The sequence below is a fragment of the Coffea arabica genome, chromosome 1c (assembly GCF_036785885.1).
Source record: "Coffea arabica cultivar ET-39 chromosome 1c, Coffea Arabica ET-39 HiFi, whole genome shotgun sequence".
NCBI classification, from domain to species: domain Eukaryota; kingdom Viridiplantae; phylum Streptophyta; class Magnoliopsida; order Gentianales; family Rubiaceae; genus Coffea; species Coffea arabica.
Window position 1 is genome coordinate 10,295,319 of NC_092310.1, and position 17,773 is coordinate 10,313,091.

The 17,773-nt window shown below is 32.4% G+C and overlaps 1 protein-coding gene across 1 annotated transcript; it reads right to left on the bottom strand.

Annotated features, from left to right (window-relative positions):
• Positions 1-4,626: 4,626 nt before the first annotated feature.
• On the bottom strand, positions 4,627-11,700 carry LOC113691697 (beta-glucosidase 12-like). Its single transcript, XM_072056763.1, has 12 exons — positions 11,037-11,700; positions 10,847-10,916; positions 10,506-10,564; positions 10,187-10,262; positions 9,920-9,997; positions 9,579-9,666; positions 8,823-9,078; positions 8,616-8,731; positions 8,042-8,262; positions 7,812-7,946; positions 5,532-5,637; positions 4,627-4,931 (listed from the first exon to the last, which is right to left on the bottom strand). Exons 1-12 carry the CDS (start codon positions 11,202-11,204, stop codon positions 4,763-4,765), a joined length of 1,542 nt encoding a protein of 513 aa, XP_071912864.1. The 5' UTR covers positions 11,205-11,700; the 3' UTR covers positions 4,627-4,762.
• Positions 11,701-17,773: the final 6,073 nt, after the last annotated feature.

Below are 17,773 nucleotides of genomic sequence, written 5' to 3' on the forward strand. Positions count from 1 at the left end.
ACAATCAAAGTTTAAAATAAAATAAGCAGAACAAGAATTGGAGTTCTGAGCACCAAGATATAGTAGCTCAAAGTTGCTGAAAATTTGAGACAATTAGGAAATTTCCGGGTTTAAAGTACCAAATTTGGGATTTTGTTTGAGTATCGAAATGGACTCAGAATGGCACCAAAATGAGCAGTATTACACTACCATATAAGATCTATTTCTCTGTGAAATTTTATAGAAAGATACGCATGGGAAGTCAGTTAACAAAACTACTAAAGGCCCAAGAAGTTCCAAGGCAAATCTGCCTTGGACTTCCGTTTTCAAGCATTTGGCCAAGGAAATTTCCTCAAACATGGTTCATTGGTGTAGACAAGGTCTAATAAACATCCAAGATCTGTTTGGTAGGAGATTAACACCAAGAAGTTCGAAACAACAAGTCTGAATAAAGATTAAAGCTTTCAACTAGCCAAAAGAGGGTTTGAATTCACCGAGTCAGTTTGGGATTTCGGCCACAACTCACTCAATTCAACTTGGAATTGAGTGTGGTTAGTGGCGTTGAAAACTAGATTCACAAAGCTACAATTTATTAGAAGAAATCATTTTCAAAATCTATCCACAACTAGCTCACATTTGAGCATCAAATCACTGCTCAAAACAGAGCTCCCAGTGTAGATGTGAAACAGGATAGTCATGTTTAAACGATTGGTATGGACTACTTAGATGGAATCAGAATGTACATTTTATACTGTTGGAAAGCTGAGAATGTCTAGTTTCCATTTCCACAAATGACACTTGATTTCGACATCAGAGAAAAAAGTTATAGCCAAAATAATAGCACTGCGAGAGCAGTTGCGGGAAAAATTTCCAGTTTTGCTGGTTTCCGAAAATACATCATTTGGCCAAACAAATCATGTTATTTTTTTATGAAACTTTCTACACAACCCACACAACATATATACATCATAACCAAGTCATTAGAACCACGAAAAATCACTCTAAAGGTCACGGACAACACAGGGGCAGAAATGAAAAATTTTCACCTTCACTCCCCTTTGAACTTTCATCCATAATATCACTCATTTCCACTAATTTAAGCACTAAACCAACATTAATTTCTTCAAAACATAACAAATCAGTCCATCCAACCATAGTGGGAGTTCATAGAGCCCACACAACAACTTTCCAACATAAACAAAGCTACCCACATGAAGATATAAACTTATAAATGCTATATTACTTCCATAAACCAAAAATTTCAAGGTTGATAAGCAGAAATTTTCAGTCCTATATGCTCAAGAAAAACCATGGAAAGCAACCCCTTTTCCTAGTTTGAGTTGTTCACCAAGTGATTAGCTAGGTGTAGTTAAAATTTGAGGTGATTTGGTGGAGATTTGAAGCAAGAATTGGTGAAGGAAAATGGAGAATTTGGTCTTGTTCTTCCTTGGAGTTGCACGGCTGGAATGAGGAAGAAGAAAGTGACGTTGCTGATGAAGAAGCTTCCTTGCGAAGCTTATAAGTTTGTGGACAAGAATTGCTTCAAAAGTCAACTCTCCATCGCGCGCGTACGCTCGCGTTTCGTGCTCGATTCCTCTCGAATTTGTTTCACTAGTGCACTAACCCTCTAATGCACTTCCATTCATACTATTATTATTCACTCTTAATAGTCTAAAAATAATTGTCTATAGTCCCTCAATTAATCGCGCGCGTAAAACGCGTACTTCCGATTTAAGCGCGATAAAGTGAAATCTCCAAGGATTTTTTATAACGATGGTATAACTAACTATCACTTGAGTACTTAAACATAAAAAAATACCTATTTTAATACTAATGTACAAGTCTCCAATTTTCCAAGTTTATTGTTCTCTCAAATCGGCTATAGTCTCCAAACGCGTATTCACTATTCTCATTTAACAAGCTTTCGAAAAAATAATTTTCAAATCAAGTCATTTTAAAAATACACTTGAGACATAATTCCATGTAATTGAGTATAAAAGGTTGAAATAAAATATTCGGAGTAAATAGCCAAAAAAATATTTAAATGAGCTAGAAATAGGAATTTAAAATAAGAAAATTTGTGAATCCTCACATGAGTCGAGTATTAATTCCTCAATTAACCTTTCTTAATCTACCATTGATCATTCTTAACTCTCCAATATTAATACACTCTCGATTCAAGTAGTAGCCTCGAAAAACGTGTACTCGTTGTTCCGAACTAAACGAATTTTGGAAAAGTAAATTTTTTTCAACAGAACGCTTTAAAAATATAAAAGAGACGTCGTTCCATATAAATAGATTTTAAATAGTCGAAATAAATAATTCGGAGAAAATAAGTAAATAAATATTTAAGTAAACTAGTAATATTTAATAAATAAGAAAATTTTCAGGTTCTCACAAATTTGGTCATTTGGCAATAATTTTAGCACTTGGCAAGAATCTTGACAATTGTCAAATGCATGTATTTTGTGTCAAGACATTATTCAACTATGGCCAAATAATTTTTAATGGTCACACTATTGCCCCATTAATTTGTTCAAATTAGTATTATATCCCTAGGGTTTAATCTTGCAATGGATTAAAACACACTTGAACACATAAGTTACACAAAAGCAATTCAACACGTAATTAAATCGATAGATAAGTAACATAACACGTTCGAATTTGTAAGTAACAGGTGAAGAGTATTTATATAAATTTTGGGTTCTCACATTACAAACTTCTATTATTCACCTCTCAAGTGGTAAAACAATTAAACACTTAAATTCGTTAATAATAAGGTATATATATAAAATTAAAATAACAGTATGAAATTTACACAAATTTTTGGGTCCTCACATATTTAGCACTTTTGTTGTTTCAATCATGATTAACTTATCATTAATTACGAATATCTAAAGGTGTTGTATCATCAATGAAAGTTGTGATTTAACACTAGTTTATGGAAGTGTTGAATCTAGGAGTATTGTCATGAAAGTAGAGAAACAACTTTGTGGATTTGACCATGTAATTTCAAAGAATTGAATAAATCTATAGCTAGTTTTTTCACCACTAAATATAGGTGAGGGATAGTTATAGGTATAGTTGGGGCACTAATGAAAGTGAGTATCACGTACATTAGGGAATTAGTCATGACTTAGCCAAAATAATAAACTCAATGAACCAGTAATATTCACTTACACGAGTATTTAAGAATTCATTGACTCTAGGAATCTCTTTGCTTTTTAGTAATATAGATTTATGTACTCTACTTGTGATAGTTTAAATAATAAAGAAGTTCGAATACTATTGGTAGTTGACAATCTTTCCATTTAGATCGACACCTAATATCCGTTATACTCGACAAACAATCTGTAGAAAATGGGTTATTTACCTTTTTAAAATTTGGTGTGAAGTAAAAATCTCATCACTAATTGTTAGAGATGGCAATTTGTCCCAAATCTCAATGAGTTACCTATGTCCAAAGGGACTTTGGGTAGGATGTGTATTCTAATTTTAAAATTGGGTTTTAAATAGGACTAATCCCTTTTGTACCCATCAATTGATGGGAAGTTTTGGGAAATACTTGGGTACCATTGGGGCCCGAAGATCTCACCAAAAATTTATCCCATCAATTGTTATATATCTTTTAATGATTCAAGTGAATCATTTTTATTCTTTCAGATAGGTCCTTCAGTTTTTTTCCTTGTAATTATGATTAAAATCCCCATCTAGTTTCTTGAACTCTTTTGTTCCATAGAAATCAGTTTTTTTTTTTAATTTTTTTCTCTTTTTTCGTAAAAATTCTATCGCTAGTCTCAATTCAAAATGCTTTTTGAAAAATGTCGAAAAAAACAATATCTTGTTTTAAGATAGGAACTCAATGGTTGCGCAGTCAGGCTGAAAAAGGCCTAAACAAGGCTGGAGGCTCTTTTAGGCTTGTAAATGGTTTTGAACTCCTTTTCTAGTAGAATACTGATCAAAATGAATATTGGGAGTAATATGAAAGTAATTAATATATAATCATATTAGAAATGCTTTTGTCAAGTCTTGGTAGTTTTGTGATGGCTCGTAGTTCCAAACGCCATTTCTTGTATCAGTACTTTTAAGTTTTGATAGGACTGTTTTTTTCCTCAACTAACATTTAACAACATTGGAAATCAAAGATTAATATATATATATATATATATGCATAAAAAATAAGTAAAAGAAAATTTGAGGGAAAAAAGAATTCAAGAAAATATAAATTCACAATAAGATGAAAGAAATTTAATAAATAAAAAATAAAAAAAAAGAATTAATGAAAAAAAAATACAGCAAATAGATTTGGATATTGGGCAGGATCAATTTAAACCTATACCAAAGTAATCCCGCCCAAATTAGTTCCAAAACACATATGGGTAAGGTTGGTCCTAAACCTATATTATTCAGTCGCATCTCAAATCCAAGTAAATCCCGCTCATACCCCCATTTTGCCACCTCTACTTATAATCTTTCACCAAAAATTGTTATTACAAAAGTTGGCATATAACAATCCCGTGTATAATCCCGATTTTCTGTTTCCTCTGTAAAGAAAATAGGGAGGATAAATATCAATCTTGCAACAAAAGACGACCAATAAACTCCAAATGCTAGTATCTTCCAAATTCAAACAAACAACTTAGAGACTGTAAACATAAAATTTCCTTCTTGATCTTCATTAAAACAAAAATTATTTCCTTCTCTCGGAACAAGTAAGAGATGAAACATTATTACAGTACAAGAATTACATAGATCATATCGAATATTTTGCCAAATCAAATTATTATTTTTGGAGGAACCTTTCGAACCACTTTGAGGAGAGCTTTGGAGTTCTTTTCAACCCATTTTCGAAATCCACATAGTTGAGTCCAAAACGAACCGTAAAACCAAAACCCCATTCAAAATTATCCAATATTGACCATCCATAAAATCCTTTCACTTGGACTCCATCACTGTAAAGAAAAGAGCATCCACATGATGATGTTAAAATTGATTGAATATCGACCGACTCATGAGTGTACATTCATAAATGAAGAGTTTACTTTCAAGAAAAGGGTTAATAAGAGAGGTGGTGAAAATGGCTTTCATGAAATATATATATATATATATATATATATATATATATATATATACTGCCCTCGTGGATCCAATCCGGCTTGACTCCGAATTTGTCATGGCTCAAAGGTACTACCAGACATCTGGAGTAATACCAAAAAAGGGAAAAAAACGAATACTATTTTTTATTGAAAGGAGAAACTGCACAATTCAGCTCTAGCTATTCTTAGATTATTTGGTTGATTCTTTCATTGAATGTACTAGTAAATGTACACAAAAAACGTGAATTTTGTACAAAAATCAAATATGCTTTACAACAATTAACTTAAATTGGGCATTCTTTATAAATTATCGTCCAAACGGTCCTTTGCAGATAATTTTTTTCCCAAACCTTTATTTTTTTATCTACTTTCCATAGAAAATAGTGCTCTTCCTTTGGGTCAATATCAAATTGGGAAGAATTTCTCAGGCATTTCAGTTTGAAATGTATACTTTACCGGATTGCCTTGTGTAGGAAAGAAAGATGGCCATGGTAGTATTTGATCCTGAAATTGTCATTGATTGCCTCCGATGGCATTGTAGAATTGTTTCTCTGATCAATACCTAAGAACAAGATTAGTAGTGGATGCATACAACATTAGTGCTCATACATGCTTGAAGTTAGTACACTTAATTGTTTTATTTCACCAATCAAAAAGTTTAAAAAATGGTTGTAGGATGCCGACCCAAACTACAGTTGCCTTCAGTTCAATGAAGACAACATGTTTAAGACGATCAACTTTCTGAAAAAGTTTAGTGATTTCTGGCTCTATTTGCCTAAATATATGTCAATAAGATGTACAATAGAAAATAGTTCAGATGAGAGACTACAAATAGTTAAAAGGGCAAATTACACTTTACCCTCCTGGGGTTTAGCATTTTTTTACATAACCCTTCTATAGTTTCAAAAACTATACATAATCCTCTCATGATTTAGATTAAAATATCAAAGTGACGGAAATGATCATTCGTAATGGAGTCACTTAAAATGTCAAAAATACTCTTATGTAAAGTTGAAAATTATTAATTAAGTAAGGGGGGTTATATGTATATTTTGAAAACCATAAAGGAGTTATATAATAAAGTATTAAATCATAAGGGGTTATATGGTAAAATATAAAATCATACGTAGTTAGTTTGCCATGTATTTATACGGATAATTTCGACATTTTTAAGTGTTCCGTTACGAATGATCATTTCTATCATTTTGACATTTTAATCCAAACCATGAAAGAGTTATGTATGACTTTTGAAATCATAGGGAATTATGTGAAAATCGCTAAACTACGTAGGGATAACGCGTAATCTGCCCTAGTTAAAATTCTTTAGCAGGGCCCAGATCCAAGTGAACCTTCAGCAAATAACTTCAGCAAAAATTCCTATGGGCTTGTTTTGGGCTTTTAATTCGATAACATCAAATCAAAGATCAAACGACACTTAAGATTCAATGTCTTGTCAAATCAGATTGTGATTATAGCTATTTAATTTAGGGATAATTTCAGAATCCTCCCCCATGGTTTCTAACATTCCATTTAGCACCCTTCTAATTTTAAAAATAACACTTACCTCCCTTCATAACTCAAAAAGACTATAATAGCCTTCATAAAAGAATGATATTCCTCCTAAGTAAAAAAATAGGCCAATTTTTTAAGTGGAAAAAAATTAAAATATCCTAAAACAAATTAAAAATGGCTATGACAACACTGACATGTATTTCTCTTCACTAAATAGCCTTATCATCAGCACTGACATTTATTTTCAACAATTTTGACTCATCTATTTCGTCCATTCAAGTTTTTCATTCTTCTTCAAAATACCAATTTTCATATACCACACATTTTGGTGTTGATCACGCCCTTAATACACCCATGTTTCATTTTTCTCATTCATATTCATTCTCATTCTTTCCTCCTACCAAAGTTTAATAAACAATTATAAAACAATTGTACAATGTTAAATTCGGTTAAAGGAATATGAAGTGATTTAAACCTTAGGCAAAGCAAGATGTTTGAGACTAGGAGGGAAAAAATGATTATATTTATTGAATGGTGTAATTTAAAATGAACTCCTTAAGAAAATTTTGGGACATTAGTATGATTTTTTGTGTACACATCATCCAAATGAAACTCAAAGCTACTATTCAGGGGAGCTATGTGTAATTTTTGAAATATGGAGGGAGCTAGTTGTAGTTTTCATAAATCTCAGGGAAGGTTTGTGAAAGTATCTCTTTAATTTAAGCTCAACAGGTCAATAACCTTTTATTCCTTTGTAGCTTATGACACACACACATATAAACAACTAGCAACCTATATATATATATATATATATATATATATATATATATATATATATATATAATAAAAAAAGGTAAGGACGCTCAATTTTCGAGCCGAAGTGACGAAGTCATGTCTAATGATTATTTACTTTAGCTAAGTTTTGAGTTTATATGTTCAAGCTTGAGCTTAAATGTTAAACTGTACTTAACAGACCTAGGGTTTGCCTAAAAAAAAAAAAAAAAAAAAGAAAAGGAAAAACAGACCTACGGGTTGGATTCAAGACAGTTCTACTCACAAGAACACCCAATGTTCAACAAAATATGATAGAGGCTATAATAAATATCAAACCCAAAACCCCAAAAAAGTTGAAAATTAGGTGACGAACCTATGACTACTGTAAACTATTGTTGATAAGAAATTATGGTGTAGAAATGGTTGGCACATATTTTGTAAGTGGATTACCATTTTCTGTAATGTAAATAATGGGATTCTGATACTTTCTCTTTACATATAGCAACATCTTCCAAAGTCCTCTGGGATAATAAACAACCCTGCCTGATCCAATTTGTTCACCAGGCAGCTTGCCATTGCGTTCCACTACAATGATTAAAAAAAGATTCGGATGCATTTGGTCAATACTATACTTTTTTTGTTCCTTCAAGAAAGCAGTTCAAAATGAGAATAGAATATACCTGAGGTATTAGTTTTAGAATCTGTTGTATAACTTTTGTTTTTGATGTGAATGGGGAAACTAGCATCGACAACATATAGAGAACTATAGTAGTTTAAGCCAATGAAATCATAAGATCCTTTCACGAGCTCAGACTGTTCCTTTGTGAATTTTGGAAGACGATCACCAACCAGAGTTCTCATTGACGAAGGATAATCTCCAAAAACCAAAGGGTCCATAAACCTGTAGAGACAATAGGTAGATTTTTTTTTTTTTTTTCAAATAGAAGGAAAATACGAAGCATAAAACTAGATGGGCATGAATCAAAACCTTGCTCATGAACTTAGATGCTTGATTCCAGGATTATAGTAGCACATTCGCAGTTAATAAGAGGAGATTACTACTGACTATTTTATCCATGATTTTGCCAACTAAAATATCATGTCCTCTATCTGAAACACAATGAGGTTTAAATATAAGCCCAGTCTACGTGGAACGAGACATGTTGCTCATAGAACAAGTTTTTATCTGAATTTTCCAAACATAATCAAGGTCCCATATTTTTCCTAGTCAATACAAGAAGATCGAACACCTACCATCCAAATGAAAAATCGAGGCCTCGAACAGTAGCACGATGATCATCAAGCGAATGGGAGTATGGAACCAACCATATAACAGCATGCGTGATCCCGATTTTTCCCTTTTGATATCCCTAAGTCCATTCAAATTGAAGGAGTTACGATGGAAACTGAACAATCTTGTAATTATTTATTTTTGGTACGAAGAAATGGTAAACATGTAACCTGATACTTGGTCTGGTACAACTTTACGGCATATGCATGAGCTAGAAGCTGATGATGTGAAACAATATATGGTTCAGTGCTTGAGTCGCCACTTGTACAATTGCTGTTCCTCCAAGAAGAGCAGCGACCTGGTGCACTCTGCCCATAATCATAACCATATATACTGTACATGGATGGCTCATTGAAGGTAATCCAATGTTTTACTCGATCGCCAAATCTCTCGAAGCAAAGATTGGCGAAGTCATGAAAATCGTTCCTACGAGTACGCAAGATCACATATGCATCAATGATGGCGAATTTTTTGGCAACAATTCAAGTCGTAACATCCAGCACAAACTAACTTTTTTTTTTCTTTCTTTTCTTTTTAAGTAAAAGTTATAGTAGGTTGACTGTTTAAATCACAAATTCATGTTATTTTCTTGTTCCAGGGTACAAACTTTCACAGGCTAAGACGGAGGTGTTAGCAGAAAATTTCATGAAATAATAATCTGTCACCGTAGGATTGGGCACGGCTAGTAATTCAAATCTTAGATATATTTGTCATCCAAATGAATTTGACAAACGGTTTTTTTTTTTTTTGGGATATGACAAAAAGTTTGCTAGTTCGAGTATACAGGTAGAGTTTGAAAGACAGCATGATAAGCACTTGCTGTTTGAAATTGTGGAATTGATTTGGGGAAGTCCACAAAATGTTAAAGACGGTTAAACAAATGAGACATATAGATAATAGAAGTTGATTATTTAAATTATACTTACACAATTCGAGGATTTAAAAAACCGCCATACTCATCCTCTAAGGCTTGAGGAAGATCCCAATGGAAAAGAGTCACAGTCGGCAATATATCTGCGGGCATGTTGTAAAATTTTGATATTCAATTCAATTCAATTAATTAACAAATATGTTCTGCTAATGAGTGTTAGTGGGAACTAGTTAAGAGTGTTTATTTTTTTGTTTCAGTATAATTAAATTGAGAAAATATCTAAATGCAAGAGTACAATAAATGTGAATGTGTGCATTCAAATGAAAAATCAGCAGAGAGAAAAAAATTCTTCACAAATTTATCTTCAATATATATTTTTAAAACAAGGAAACTTGCCGTTAATAAGAAGGTAATCTATGAGATTGTTGTAATATTGAATTCCTTTCTCATTTACACCTCCACTTAATTTTCCACCTGCACAATGAAGAAAAATTGGATAACAAAAATTAGGCTGTTAACTTGTTTACAAGTCTCTGCAACTCTTCTTTTCCATATCTAGAATTCTTTTTGGTGCATTGATTTGACGGAAAAATAATTTTTAGGCACCCCTAAAGATAAATTTTGGTCAGTAGAGATTAGAGAAGATTGGAAGTGACATCTTACGTGGCAAGACTCTTGGCCAAGAAATTGAGAACCGATAAGTGTCCATGTTCATTTCCTTCAAGAGTCTAACATCTTCCTGTAACATTAAACATAATCTGATCAAATTGTTAATGTCTTGGTGGATTTGAGTGTGTGTACACACATATATGTGTGTATATATATATGTATATATATGTGTGTGTATGTATATATATGTATGTATGTGTGTGTGTGTGTGTTTTATTTTTTGTTTTGGCGAGGGATAGTTTTTGAATTGCCATTGAGGAAATACAGACTAATGAAAGATTAAAGCAATTGTTGTTTAAGCAATTCCAATTACCTTATAAAGATGGTAAGAGTCCGTGGCCACATCTCCATTACTATGGTCCTGTATCTTCTCTGTTGTTCTAGAAAAGAATGCGTTAATAACTGTAGAACTTCAAATTTTATGCCATTGCAAATTGTGGAAATGAATGAAAATGCCTAAGTAATCATTCTTGTCAAATAAAATAAAAAAGAAAAAATCCACATGCCTAAATGTGTATATTCCTCTCCATTTTTCAGAAAAGACTCTGGCCATTTCTGGATACACATCAAAACTCTTATTTCATTTTGAGACAAATTGAGTTGAATGATTACTGTAAACTTTTTGACACCCAAAAAAAAAAGATTAATATAAACCTGGATATTTATGTGTGAAGCTATCCCATATACTCGGTCCTTTGCCATCAACATTCCATGCGCCTTCAATCTGTTGGAGAAGACAATTCAGTAAAGGGGAAAAAATACCAAACTAAAGATGAAGAATGGTCCAGTCACAAAAATGAATAGTTCAGTAACAAAGCAAAAGAATTAGGTGCGTATTATGCACCTGATAAGCAGAAGACGAGGCCCCAAATAAGAACCCTGTAGGAAAACTACTCCTATTGAACTGATGTATCCGATATGTTGGAGAAAAAGGTTCAGCATTGCGATCGATGGCATGCACCTCTGCAAGAAACAGGAGGCATAGGAGAATAAGCCATATCAGAAATTCCATGATCAACAGCGAATCTACCTTTGCACTGCTTGATCATGGGTTTATACACACAGCATATGAAGCTGGCATTGTCTGATCCCTATGGTTTTTGTGCCGGATTTCGGCAAATTCTTGTAGACAGCCACGTGGAGCAGCATGAAAGGAATTGGTGATGACTTTGAAGAAGTCAAATTCTGTCACTTTTAGTTGTTCTAATATTATAAATTCCGTGCAGGGCCGGATGGCCTGGAAGAAGTCAAGAGGGGCCAATCTAGATTTCTTTGCAGAAACTTAAAAGAGTTTTTGTATATGTTTTCCGTGTTAAAACAAATAAATATCCAGCTTCGTTGATTTCGTGAAGAATTCCACCCAAATTGTTAAGATATTGGGCCTATTAGCATAAAAAAATCATGCAGTGAAAGTAATAATACCATATCAAAATTTGTCAAACTAAGAAATAAGAAAGCACTCAAAAAATATATATATATATATGTGTGTGTGTGTATATATATATATAGATATATTTTTTGGTGCAATGGAGGCCAACAGGCCATTTACAGAGTAATATAGCGAGAGGATGCAACTCCTCTTACATCCTTTTAGCGAGAGGACGAAAGAAAACAATTTTCAATCATTTTACTATTTTTGCTCAAGTACAACTAAAGCACTTGAAGTCCTAATGTTAGGACTCCAAGTCCTTATATAGAAAAATATAATCGTGAAACCTACTCCAATACTAATATCTAATTATATACAACTCAATTATATCTCTCAAACTAACTGTGGCATCAATCAATTATAATCTAGTCACCAAATATTAAATCTAATTCTAAATCAACTAAAATGACCTTTGTTTAAATTTTTTTCAACATTACCTCCCTTAAAACAAGTTTTCGAATGTCATCATCTCTAATGCTATCATGAGTTTCAATTGCCATTACAGCCCCTATAGTAGTACAACTTACTTGCAACACCAATTTAATATTTATTTTTATCTTCGCTAGCAGGAGCGGGACATGCTTGTATTTTGCACACAATTCGGCATCTAATTCTACTTGATAAAAATTCCTCAATGTTCACCCATTCACTATTAGGGCCACTATAGTCATGATAATTATCCACACAAGTTACAAAAATCTTGGCATCATATTTTCTTTTTAAAAATAATTTTTACTATAAAAATTTTCAATAGATTTATCCACTCCACTGATATTTTCATACACATTTCCATTCAAATCAAAACTTTCACCAACATATACTTCGTCATCAATCACTTAAATAAAAGATGCAATTAAAATCTTCAACCATATCAAAAATTTTACAAATTTCTCCATCATCAACAAATACATCTTCCTACAAATCAAATTCCCATATCAAATCAAATTTTGACTCATAATCAGACTCATATGCAAACCCAACAGAAATATAAAAAAGATCTAACCCAAATCACTAGGGTGGTTGAGAATTAATAAAAAAAATCTCATATAATATTCTCCAGTCATATAGATTTCTGCATAATCTTGAAGAACAATTTTGCTTTCTTTTTCTCATTTGCTTTTAACAAACCATTATTAAAATTTATTTTGACAATATCAACCAATTTACACCTTTTGAAATATTTCTCCATTATTGCAACCCAATCTAATCTTTCTTCATTAGTAGTCAATGTTGCAAAATTTAAAATTTTTTACCATTGACAAATTTTCTATTCATTGTTGCAACTTGAAAATAATTTACATACCTTCACAAATATTTTTTTCTTCCCTACTTTAATTTCTTGGCCTTCCTGGCTTCAGCCTCTCCACTACAGAAAAGACCACTACAATCAATAATTTGGCTAGATCTTTTTCTCTAGTGATTGCACAACACCAACATAATTATTTGATAGGATTATCTTATCACTATCAACACCCACAATTTTGACAAGGTCCCTCTCTTAGGCCTCTGTCCAATTAGATCCAATTTTTTCCCTAATTGTCAACCAATGAATGAGTACCCGAGACCAATTCTTGTGGTCTAATTCTTCAATATTTAAATGCTCTACCACAAACACGGCACTCTTGATGCCCCAAGTCAATTTCTTAAACGTATGGTTTTAATACTACTTGTTAGAATAAAAAATCACGTAGTTGAAGTATTAATATCATATCAAAATTTGCCAAATTAAGAAACAAGAAGGAACTCAAAATATATATGATAAACTCTCAAAGTTGCGAGACTTCCGATGATCTGATAAATCACACGTTGAAACTAGAAGGAAGGTACGGGAGGAAAGAAAATTTTTTTCAATCAATTCACTAATTTTCCTCAACTACAACTAAAGGACTTCAAGTCCATATGTAGAAAAATATATGGTGAAACCTACTTCAATACTAGTATTTAAACATGATAAGTGCTTGTTTTGCATATTTGTGTGTGGTTATTTATGTGTATTTTTGTGGTTTTTCATTTAAGTTTGAGTTGAATAACTAGATTTTTAGTTAAGTTTTGCATTTTGTGGTTAAGTGAGAAAACTTGCATTTCTATGGACTTAAGTGCAAAAATTTCATGTTTTTATAGGTTTTGATAATAAAATCATCAATTGAAGGGAAGTGAGAAAATACTTGCATGATTGCTGATGATTTGAAGTGAAAATCATGTGACATGAAGGACCAAGGGATGAAATAATTAAGAAACAAGAAGAAAAGCATTGACATCAATGATATTTTGGTACATCGGCTATAACTTGAGTTACAAAACTTGGATTGAGATGATTTTTAAACTATTTTAAAGCAAAGAGGAAGGGCTACAATTCTTTGAGACACCAAGATCCAATTCTCACATTTTCTTAGCCACAAGTCCAAATTACTGAAATACTTTTCTCCACAATGTTTTCTGACCACTCATTAGTTTTTTTTTTTTTTGCCATAATTCAGTCCTCAAATCTTAAAATGACATGATTCTTGAGCCATTAGAAAGCTATCTGAAAGATTTATATATTTTGTATAAGAGTTAATTTAGCCTTCTTTACAGAGAAATGTTCATATCAATTTGGGTCTGAATTCCTAGATAGATTGCTGGCAGAGAGCAAAAGACTAATGAAGAACAAAGCAAAATGGGGAATCCGTGGATAGATTCGCAGACCTCAAGTCCACGGATCCCCTCGCAGATCCCATTTGAAGGCTATGCTTGAGCATTTTTCAAGGCAAAAACATGGAAGCAATTTGGCTAACAATCCATGCATGGATTATGGATTGTCAGCGAGATTCGAGTATGAGAAAAGCTACAACTTGCGCAATAATTGAAGTCTTTCCTCTTTCCTATAAATAAGGGACCATATGGACGAAATTTCTGGAGAAAAAGAGAGGAAAACAAGGAGAATAATCAACATAAAAATGTAGATCTTAACTAGATCTTAGATCTTAGATTGGACTAGGTTAGTGTCAGAGTAGATTAATCATCCTATCTTTGTATTAGGTAGCTTGAATGAGCATTGAGGTTGAAGATGGAGAAGTTGAGCTCTAGTGATAAGGGTTTGATCTATCCTAACATTTTAACTCTTGTATTTGATTTCTTTATTAGTTATAATACAACATTGGGTTGTATTTTCATTTGCTTTATATTTAGCTAAAGTTTCATGCCTTGGGGTTGGATGAACTTGGTATGATTTGTTTGTGAGATTTGCTTGGGAGGTTGATGCTATTACTTTGAGTTAGTTATTTAGCCCTTTTGTTCCTACAATCATGATTAACTAGCCATTAGTTGTGATTATTTGAAGATATTGGATCATTAATCAAAGTTATAATTCAATGTTAGCTCAAAAATGTGCTAAACGTAAGGAACATACTCATGAAAGTGGAGGTGCACTTTTATGACTTGTTTTATAGTAATTTCATAGAAGTTCATAAAATTGTAACTAATTTTATAATGACGAGAACAGGTATGGATTAGTTATAGGTATAGTTAATTTACTATGAAAGTAGGTTTCACATACATAAGGAATTTATGCGATAACTAACCATGGTAGTACTATTCAATTACCCAAGTAATATTGTGAGCAAAGAGTGATTAGGAATTCCATTCCCTAGGAGTTTTGTATTGTTGATTTACTTCCTTTTTATTTTGTGTTTTGTAGTTTACAATTACTTTCTCGCATTAGTGAGCATCTAAATAATAAAGAAGTTTGAATAGTATCAGTAATTGATCACTCTTCCCTATGAGATCGACCCTTAATACCCTATATTCAAACAGGATCTGTATACTTGTAGTTGTGTGTAGGATATTTAGAAATTTATAAATTTAAAACTTGAGATAGAGATTATTTTTATATATACACCCCATGCCTATCAAAACGCAACTCAATTATATTTTCTAAATTAACTTTGACACGGGTTCTAATCTAATTACCAAATAAATGTTAAATCTAATTCTAAATCAACTAAAATGAGCTTGGTTTATTATTATTATTTTTTTTGTCAACAGGGCCACTCCATGAATTCAATTGGTTTTGAAATAGAATATCTGCTTCTTTACCATGATATCAGAGGTAAGTCTTGTATTTATTAATCAACCATTTACCCCATGTCTTATTCCTTCGTTCACCGGTTTCAAGAGTTTCAGGACTCTGTTCACCCATACCTCAAGTTCACAAATCGCTTGGGAGATGCATTCACTCTTATTTCAAGTTTTTCCCAATAAGTTCACAAATTAGTTCTGGTCTCTCTTTATTATTGAGTCAAGGAGTCACGTCATGTGTGCAAAAAAATATTAAGAGACAGAATGTCCCATATTGATTTCTCATGAAATTCCAAATTTAGAAGATTTCGATCCGTTCCACCCATTGTCTTTCTTTATCGTTCCAAGTGAACGAAACAAAGAGAAAAAGAACCTGCTGGCAGTGGATGGTAATCTATGATGTTCGCACTTTTCAAGTTAGCTTTCACACTTTCTTTTCCCTTTTTGTACTTTCCCTTTTCGTGAGGGACGGGGTTGTGATCGAAAAAGGGAGAATTGGAAGGAGGAAAAATTGTGGGGAGAGGAATTGCAAGACTCACAGACTTGCACAATTACCAGCCGCCATTAGGCTATTACTTTTTTTTTTCTCCAAACATTGTAGTTTTCACAACTATCCACAAATTTTCAAATCTTTGTATTTGTTAAGCTATGGATCTATCATTTCTAGTGTATGTTATTCTACCATAGGATTTTACTGTGTAAAACAAATCGTACATGATGATCTCTAACAACTTGATTAATGAAATTTACTTTTTATAAGGAAAAATAGGGTATTACTTTTTCTTTAAAAAAAAACCTAATGATCCACTTCTGGATTAATTTCATATTTTACTAAACCATCTGTTTTAATAGCTAATTAAGGTACAAAGCGAAACAAGATAGGATTGCAAAATTATTGTTGTCACGTTGTGACGCTATGGTGCTATTCATCTTTCATACTTGCGAAGAACAGAATTCAAAAAAAAAAATCTTTCTTAACATGAGTCATTGAAGGCGAACCTAATTTTTTCTAACGCTTTATTTCATAGTTAATGTCTTGCATTAACTAATTATGAAAATAATCAACAATAAGAAAAAAAAAATGGAGCCTGAAATATGGCAATCTTGAGCCAAACGACTCTTTCTTCTTGCTCCCATCCAAGATCCAGTTTTGTATACTTTTTTTTTTTTTTTAGTTTTTGTATACCATCAATAAGTACGAAATGCAGTACCTTACAAATTAAAAAAAAAAAAAAAAAGAGAGACGACTTAGAGATTGTACAAATGAATTGTCCTTCTTGTTCTTCATAAAAGACTTTTCTAGTCTGGAAACAGGTTTCAAATGAGACATTACTAGAGTTACAAGAATTTGATAAATTGTATCCCGAATGGATTGCCGAATCATCAAAGAGTGTAGCTTTCGTTGTATCCAATGTTTGCGGCTATTTCAAACTATTATTTTTGGACGAATCTTTTGAACCATTTACAAAAGGGATACTTTAGAAACCACCCTCTGAGATTTGTGACAGTTTCACCTAGCACCTCTCTAATTTCAAGTAATACACTTACCTCATTTCATAGCTCAAAATGACTACAATAATCTTTCCAAAAGAATGGACACTCATGTTATGCAAAACAAATCGAAACCAAAATTTTTAAGGAGGACAAAATGTTAAAGAAAATGTAGTAAAATTGTCAAAATAATATAAAGACTTAAAAAGTGGCCACCTAGAATTTTCCCTCAGTAAATAACTCTATTGACCCTACTGCTATTTATTTCTCACAATTTGGACACATTTATGCCGCCTATCCATACTTTTCATCCAAATTTCAATTTTCATATGTTACAAATTTTAGTGTTGATCATGCCTCTCAATCGGCCTATATTTCATTTTTCTCATTTATTCTCATTAATGTCTCCCACTAAAGTTTAACAGATAATTAAAAACACAAGTACACAATAATAAATTGGGCGGAGGAACATGAGGGAAAAAATTTTAGGCCTTAGGCAAGGTAGAATTTGAGACAAGGAGGCTCACAAAAAAAATTGAGATAAGGAGAAAACAATGATTATATTCATTCAATAAATTGACTTGAAAAAAACTCCTTAAGGGCAA